Source organism: Aythya fuligula, chromosome 1 (genome assembly GCF_009819795.1).
Source record: "Aythya fuligula isolate bAytFul2 chromosome 1, bAytFul2.pri, whole genome shotgun sequence".
In the NCBI taxonomy this organism is placed as follows: Eukaryota; Metazoa; Chordata; class Aves; order Anseriformes; family Anatidae; genus Aythya; species Aythya fuligula.
Window position 1 is genome coordinate 81,450,245 of NC_045559.1, and position 8,653 is coordinate 81,458,897.

The 8,653-nt window shown below is 41.2% G+C and overlaps 1 protein-coding gene across 3 annotated transcripts in view; it reads left to right on the top strand.

Annotated features, from left to right (window-relative positions):
* Positions 1 to 4,202, top strand: part of TSPAN9 (tetraspanin 9) — a 171,517-nt gene extending 167,315 nt beyond the window's left edge. For all 3 annotated transcript variants that reach the window (XM_032186031.1, XM_032186041.1, XM_032186024.1), the window contains 3 exons: positions 463 to 594; positions 705 to 788; positions 1,588 to 4,202. In XM_032186031.1, coding sequence (XP_032041922.1) covers positions 463 to 594; positions 705 to 788; positions 1,588 to 1,659 — 288 coding nt within the window. In that variant the 3' untranslated portion in view covers positions 1,660 to 4,202. The remainder of the gene's footprint in view (positions 1 to 462; positions 595 to 704; positions 789 to 1,587) is intronic.
* The last annotated feature ends 4,451 nt before the right edge of the window (positions 4,203 to 8,653 follow it).

Below are 8,653 nucleotides of genomic sequence, written 5' to 3' on the forward strand. Positions count from 1 at the left end.
GAGGAGGGGGGTTGGCCTGGAGAAGAGAAACATTGAGGAGACCTTATTGTGGCCTTCTAATAAATAAAGCCAGCTTATTGGAATGACTGAAAAAGACTTTTAACTAGGGTGTGTAGTGGCAGGACAAAAGGTAGTAGTTTTAAACCAAAACAAGGTAGATTTAGGCTGGATATAAGGAAGAAATTCTTTACTACCAGGGTAGTGAGAAACTGGAAGATGTTGACCAGAGAAGTAGTGGATGACCAGTCATTGGAAGTGTTCAAAGTCAGGTTAGATGGGGCTTTGAGCAACATGATCTAGTGAAAGATGTCCCTACCTAAGGCAGGGAAGTTGGAATTAGGTGATCTTTAAGGATTCTTTCCAACCCAAACCATTCTATGGTTCTGTGATTCTAAGTAAAGTTTGTACAATTCACAAATTGCGTAGTAAAGTTCATTTATTAATCCTTTACTTTTCCCATAGATGAAATGCTGTGGTGTAAATGACTTTACGGATTGGTACCCAGTGCTGGGGGAAAACACTGTCCCAGACAGATGTTGTACAGAAAACTCCCAAGACTGTGGACGGAATTCTACTGAATTAGTGTGGAAAACGGTAAGGCTTACTTTGCTCGGGTCAAGTCGTAGGGAGGGGTGGAAGGTAGAAAATAGAGGAAATGCACGTGAAAGAAATGTAACCTTGGGAATTCAATTTTCATCTTTCAGGGATGTTACGAGAGAGTTATGACTTGGTTTGATGAGAATAAGCATGTCCTTGGTTCGATTGGGATGTGCATCCTTATAATGCAGGTAATGCCAGTATGATGTATGTCAACATAGCTTTGATTTGCTGTCAGCATTCTTGTTTCTGCTATGTGAAAAGCAGTTCTTTGAGTTTGGGTTTGGCTATATTTTCAAAAATATCAGATTTGTTTAATGAGCTCATTTGAGGCCATCTCCTTGGAAAGAAAGCAGGTCAGTAGTCAGTTCCTCAAAGAAGACATGCTACAGTGAAGTTTCACTTATCTGCATTTTCACTTCAGACCACTGCTTTGGAGTTACCAGGTTTAGATGTTTATTACCTTGTTTCTTAAGGTACTGTTATGTTTTAAATTTTATGAGGAAGTTCTGTCTGGAAATTGCCAAAACAAGTTAAATCATGGCTGCTGAAGTGAGTAAGTTAACATGTGCTTAAAAAAAGAAATGCAGAAGTATCATAATAATCTGCTATAGTTTTGGGGCTCCTGCATAACAGCTATACTTTTGGGACAGAATGTCAGAATCTGATGTATAAGTCACAGGTATCTGGCTAATCAAGAACAAACTTTTGGGCAAAAAGGAAGAGTGACCTGCATTCGTTGTTTCAGAAACATTTTTGTATGTGACAAGGAGCCCTGAGAACTTTTTGCCTTCATCTGTGCTTTGACATGTCTTCAGACATAGCTGTGTGCCTGAACAATATACATCCTGGTTTACTGATCAGTGTTGAAGCTTGAGAAAGCTGACTAGTGTAGAATGTCTTTAAAAACTACATTTGGACCATGAACACAGGTAGTTCAGTTTTGGTAACCTTCCTGTACTGAAGACTTCATTGTTTGCTTTCCTTCAGATTCTTGGCATGGCCTTCTCCATGACACTCTTCCAGCAGATTCACAGGACTGGCAAAAAATATGATGCCTAAAGCCTCTGAGACATTATCACATCAACCCTTCTGTCTGATCATAAAAAGGAACAAAAGGAATGACCACAAAGAGTATCAGCCGAGCCCCACTAAGAGAATCCGTCCCACTGACCGATCTACTTTGTTGTTACTTGTACAGTTATTATCACAGCTTGTTATTTGACTCATGTTTCTGTCTGTTTCACATTTGCCATTTATTTGCCAAAGAGAGGGGAAAGATCCCCAAACAAATGGATTTTCTACACAAAATCATAGATCTGTTCTAAGAATGTTTCCTTAATTTAAGAAAATGTTTCACTCTACTAATCCGTGCTATATGTGCAAAAATGATGTGTGTTCAACTCTAAGGGAGAAATCTTCAAAGTCTTCCATTAAGTTTTTAACCCTCATGTCCAATTCACTGTAAGACTCGGAAAAGCCACTCTAACAGAGAGTCCTAAGAATTGGAGCTGCTTTGCTTTGCAGCTTCTTGTACCAGATGGTGTATAGTTTTTTATTATGATAATGATGATGATGACTATTACGATGAATATAGCTTAGAATTTAGTTGCCTGATTTATAGCTTCTTACTGTTTTTGTTTTTACACATTTATTGTACATTAGTTTAGGAACCACTGTGCAATCTCCAGAGGACACGTTTTTCAAAGTTGGCAGTTGGTGGAGGCAAATAAAGACATAACTTTTCTCAAGTCTGTGGGGAGCTCGCTAGTCCTGTGAGCCCAAATTTCAATGTCTTTATCCACCCAAAGCAATCTTTGGCTCTGTAACTGATGGCCCTCATTAGCTTGCTTTGAAGTCACGCTACTTTGAAAGCTAAAAATACTGACTAAGCAAGTGAATGCTCCCTGGCATGAAGGAGAAAGATTGCAGTCTGACCAGCTGGCCAGTTGTCGGCAGCCTTCACAAACTGTATTGCGTATTGAAACTGTCTGTTTCAAAAAGTTTGCCCAAGGCATAGCGTTTTACTGGATATTAGAAAGGGGGATGGCAATTTGATTGCAATATTGTCATGTCATGTCCTTCATTGAAGGAGTTCCCTTGGGTACAGCTGTCTCCCTGAGCTGGAAAGGGTGTCTCAGGACAGCAAGGAACATGAGTTTTGTTAAAGATCATCAAATGATACAGGAAAGGGGTGGTTTCCAAAGCAGCACCCAGAGACAGTATGCATTGTCACATTGTCACACCTTCAGCCCAGAACTGGTTCATGCTGGAACATTACCAATTCCATCCAACAGGGTGTGGTTTGGAGTTCACTGGAATGCATATTTTTACCAACATTTTCTGGCTAGAAAAATCAAACATATTTTTCTAGTTTGAGCTCTGCTTCATTGCAGGCCAATCCCATTTACACTTTGTTCCAGTTTTCTGCAGATGTCTTTCCTCAGTTTTGCAGTTTTGTGAAGGAAGAAGGAAAGGATCAGCTATTGGAAGATGCTGTTATTTAACTCCAGTCAGGGCTCAACTCAGGTCTGAAAGGAATATTGATTCTTATATTAGCAGCAGTTAGAAGGGACCTTAATAGGTTACTTTATCCAATGTCACTCTCAAAAGGGGACTGTGACCTATGTGAGGTGTGTATGACTATGACTTTATTGGACTGAGTCTCAGAAGCTGTTGAGGATGGAGTTTTTGTGCCCTTCTGGTACCCCTTTCAGAGCCATGCTTTATCAAACTCTGGTAAATACATTTCTCCTGATGTCCAGTCTGAATATTTATACTTTAAACTCTTAAAATATATTAGTGTCATTGTATTAATCAGCCAGTCTTCTCATGGTGGGCTGAAATAACTGTTGGGCCACTTCCTGTCTGGGAGGTATTAGTCCCCTGTTTATCTTCCCAGTAGGTCCTGCTTACATCTGTAAGTACAAGTATAGCAGCAATAGCATTTTTTGTGGACTATGTGACACTTTTTAGACTTCATATGAGATTGGTATGACAGGAAGGAGTGTGAATGTGTGGGATATGGAGACAAATTTGGGTGTTGCAGTGATGAAGGAGGTTACTGTTCTTAGAGCCTGGTTCTTGCCCACATGAGCATTACGCCCAAAGTTTCTCAGGGCTCTTGTTTCCCCCTAAAGCAGACAATACCACATGGGCTCAGCTATTTAACTTGGATTGCCTTCAAAAGTCCTGGAAGGAGCAGAGGAAAAGCACAGAAACAGAATCCAGTTTTATTTCCATTTCTAATGAAAATTGGGACCAGGAGCATCTGAGCCCCGCTGGAGATGGATGTTTCACATGGAAGAAGGGGCTCTGATTCCCAGTGTATTGCTGCTACATATAAGACTGTATGCAAAGTTGATAAAATGTGTTCCCATTTTTTCAAGAAAAGACAGGACAATTTCCATCTGATGGCTCTACTGCACTCTCCTTTTGAGCAGAGGTACTTTGCTTTCTCTAGCAAAAAAGGTGCTTTTCTTTCTCTAGTTTTATCTGGGGTTCAGAAAGAGCAGTGTACATCACATCTGTCCTTTTTGGTCACACAGTGGTACCTACCACAACTTAAATTTCAATCTGCATTCAGTTTTTGTACCAAAAAAAAAAAAAAAAAAAAAAAAAAAAAAAAAAAGTAAAATATATTAGTTAAATTAGTAGGAAAGTAAAAAAATGTTTATGAGTAACTCTTGAGAAGAAATGTGTAGTTGCAAACTCAGCTATTTTGCCTTTCATCCAAACTTATTTTTGTAGAATGCTTCATTCCATTTCATGATCTGATAGTGGCATAGATCCTGAAATCTTTTTTTTTTAATGACTACTTTTGGCATTCTAGGCACAGTATTAATTGAGGTAGTTACACAAGCTTCATGTATTCATTTCCATGAAGCCACCCTACAGGAAGGTAGTCAAGAGCAGGGCTGATTTGTGTCTCTAGCTGACTCACTGATGTGGGAGGAGATGACAGATATCCTGAAAGGAGAAGAAAAGTAATGCCCCTTTCCAGGCAACAAAAACAGCCTTGGAAAGTGTGAGGCTGTATCCGTTAGTTCATCAGAGAAGGCACTGACTTTCCTGTAACTGGTCAAAGGGAGCTTTGTCTCATGTATGTATGCACTTTTTTATGCTTGTGCTGGTGGGTGGCTATGTGTTTTCCCCAAACATCATTCTGGTTATTTAGCTACAAGTTTTTCGCATGTTTTTAAATAAAAACTGATACTGGGCAAAAATATCTTTAGTATACACAAATATTGATTTGTATAAGTGCATACCTCTCTGTATCTATAATTCATGAAAGCACAGTTCATGTGTGAAAGTACTGATTCTCTGAGTGTTTCTTCAGATTTTAGTGTACCTGCTGTCTCACTGTTCTTCATGATTGGAAGCTGCACTTAAGCGGAGACATATTGGGAGAACTGCTTAAAGAACCTCTACTTGAAAGCTGTGGAAGTGAATTCTGTTCCCTCTTGATGGTACCAAGGCTTTTAGTTATGGGAAGCCCAGGTGGAAGACATTCAAAAAATCTCACTCCCTGCCCATAGTGAAGTAACATGTGAGATGATAAAAACAATGGTATAAATATCTCAGAGATTACAGGAGATGACTTGTGTATGTGATTCATTGAGTTCTTGGACTGTGGTCAAGTTAGGCCAGCTCTCTTATCCTGTGTCCCCCTGTGTCCTTCCCCCACACTTCCATTAATATATGAACTACAAACTCACACACAGGAAGGGTGCAAGCAGAGGAAAACAGAGCTGATCTTCATGGTCTTTCTTGGGCAATGTGTTGGTCAGGCATAGAAAAAGCAAGAAAGGAGTGTGTTTTCCCAGCAGATGGTTCTTGGGAGCGGCATAGAATAGGACACACATAATTCTGATGTAACTTCCTTCCATAGAGTTAAGCAGCTTCATCCTGTATCTCATGTGGGAAACCTGGAGATATTTGCCTAAAGGCTAGCCATCTGTTGTGCAGTAGATAGCAGACACTAAGAAACAACATGCCATTCCCCTCAGGTAATGTTTGCACCTGTATTTCTTCTATGCAATACCTACTTTTGCCTTTATATGAAAGATTTTTACTAGGATGATATCGAAATAAAGGATATTTTAAAAGGTGCCTCTTGAAGCTCATTTCTCTCCCACTCCCAACAACCACTAAAATTAAAAGGGTACCAAAAAAAAAAAAATCCAAAAGATGACTCACAAAGATCCATCCCAACATAAATTTTTCTGTGATTCTATAGTAGGTGCTTGAATGGGTGGGTTAACAGTGAGACAATCAGGCAGGGGCTTAGAAGGAAGAAAGAAAGGACAGGTAGAAGTTTGGGTGACTGGATGGATAGTGGCTGAGATAAAGGGCTGGAGCTGTGCACTGAGGTGGAGATGTAGGGGGTCAGGAGAGGGCTAGATTTTGAAGCCACATAGGAACAAAGAGAGAGTGAATGGTTTAGAGCATCTGTGTGTTAAGTGAATGGAAGATAGTAGAGTAGAAGCTAGTAGAATGGAAGCTTTGAGAGAAAAAATGATTGTGTCTTGCAATTCAAGGATTGGAAGGGAGTCAAAGCTTCCAGCTCTAGCCTTCTTCCACTCAACTTACATACTAGACTTTGTAGTTGGCTAGATCTGGGGAAAATATGTGAGGTGAAAGGGAGAGTTGAGAACCCTGGAGCTGGAAAGTATATGCAGTCAGAATGAGAAGATTAAAACTGGATGGAGAGAGAAAGAGGAATTGGTATGGAATCCATGTGTGCTGAGAGGAGGAGAAATAGACTTTCAAGAATAAAAGGCTCTGTATGTGGAGAGGGTGAGACCAGGAGAAAGGGGGCGTTTGCCTAGGATAGAGACAAGACTGGCATTGGAGGGTATATGCTTAGAGAGAAAGAGAGACAAAAGGTACAAAATAGTGTAAGGTAAGAGGAAGAAGACTAATAAAGCAAGAGCATATCTGTGTTGAGGGCAGCTCTATCCCTTTAGAGACAACAATCTTCAGAGAAAGACTCTCTTTGTAGCTTTCTCTTGGTTTTAGCAGCCCCTTCCCAATGCCACTCCATCTGTCCTTTGCTTTCTCTTTCTGTCAGCCCTAACCAGAATCCAAACTGGCCCACAGTCCAAAGACCCCATACCTTGAATAGACTCAAGAGCTGTTCATAGATGAGTTCTAATTATAGTCTGTATCATCTTGTACAGTCCCTTGCTAGCCTCACTGCACATGTAGCACTCCATATTCTCTTAAACCTTAGGTGTCCTAGGGGCCAGGAACCCCTCTCTGCAGATCCTGTCTTTCTTCATTAGCAGACCTTTTTCAGTCCCGCCCTAACTATAGCTTTGTGCTTTCCTCTTTCTGTCAACACTAACCTGTAAGCTCTAGTAAGATCTCAATTGTGCCAGAAACTTGGTTTCCCTCAGAGTATTTTTATTTGTAGCTATTGCTTTTCTTTTGGCAGTCCTGTTTGAGTCACTATTGCAGTCTTCTTTGTCTGACTTTCAATTCTAACCTAACTCCATGGATTCCATAATCATCAGAAAGGATTTCCTTTGCACCCCTGACTTTCCTTTGGCAGGTTACTGCAATTTCAATGCTGTACATGTAGATAACTCAATCATAGCCCAAACCCCATGCTGACCCACAGGTCGAGGACCAGGTTGGATGGGTCTTTGAGCAATCTGATTTAGTGGGAGGTGTCCCTGCCCATGGCAAAGGGGTTGGAACTAGATGTTCCATGATAAAAGTTCATGATAATGATGCAAGACTGAGGCTAAACTAGGCCTCAGTCAATCAATAGGTCAGGGTTAGTATGAAGTCCAGCGATTGCCAAGTTTGTTCATAGTGGTAAGACAGGGATAAGGTCAAGTCAGGAAGTCAGTCCACTAGTTGGAGTCAAGAGGTTTCATTTCCTGCTCATTGGAATGTACCACCCTTGAGCCTGGAGAAGGTGATATCTGAATATTGACCACCTTTACTGGACAACTCTTCAGGTCAATATCCCATGAGATTCCTCCAAAGATATCCCTGAACAGGTAAAAATTTACTCTCCTGAAGTCCAGGGTTATGATTTTGGTTTTTGCCTTGCAGGATCTCAGGATCCTGGAGCCCTCCATCTCATGATCATTACAGACTTTGATCTTAAAATCCCCTTCCTTGTTGGTGAATATGAAGCTCAGTAGAGCCCATCTCCTCATTGGTTCCTCTATCATTTGGGCAGAGCTCCATGCACTCCAGCTGCTGTCTCACCCAGGCAACTCCTGGTCTTCCTGTCCTGTCCTGTCCTTCCTAAAGAGCCTGTATCCTTTCATTGCAATGGTCCAGTCATATGAGCTATCCCACCAGCTCTCTGTGAACCCTGTGTTAATTGTAGACTTACAACTGCACACACACTTCTAATGCCTCATTTTTATTTTCTATACGGCATGCTTTAGTGTGCAGGCACTTCAGAAAGGTACATTGGTGTGTTGACTTGCCAGAACAAGTCTGTGGTTTTTTGTTTGTTCGTTTTGTTTGCATATTTGTTTTCCCATAATGTTGCCCTCTAACCACTTCCTTGCTTACATGCAGATACTTGAGGTGACCCTGCTTAAGCCTCGATTTGTTGATTTTGTATTCCCTTATATTCACATCACCCCGTGCCCTTTGCTCATCAGCCCTGTCCACCATTCCCTCATAGGGCTGGCTGCTGGAGACTCTCTCCCTCCATCATCATTCCTAGTTTAAAGCTTTTCTTACCAGGTCAGTCATCCTACTGGCAAAGACACCTTTGTTCCCCTTAGTGAGGTGGATCCCATCTCTCCTAAGCACTCACTGATTCCCCAACAGAGTCCAGTGGTCACAGAAATCAAAATCTTGCTGCTGACACCAGCTCCCCAAACAACTGTTGACATACAGTATCAGTGCCTTCTTCCTTACATTCTTTTTCCCATCAAGAGCAGGTTTGAGGAGAACAATGCCTGGGCCCCTCATGCCATTGACTAGTGCCCCCAGCACTCTGTAGTCACTTTTAGTACAGTTCACATTGCCCCTGACAATATCGTTGGTGCCCACATGGAAGAATAGCAGGGTGTAATAG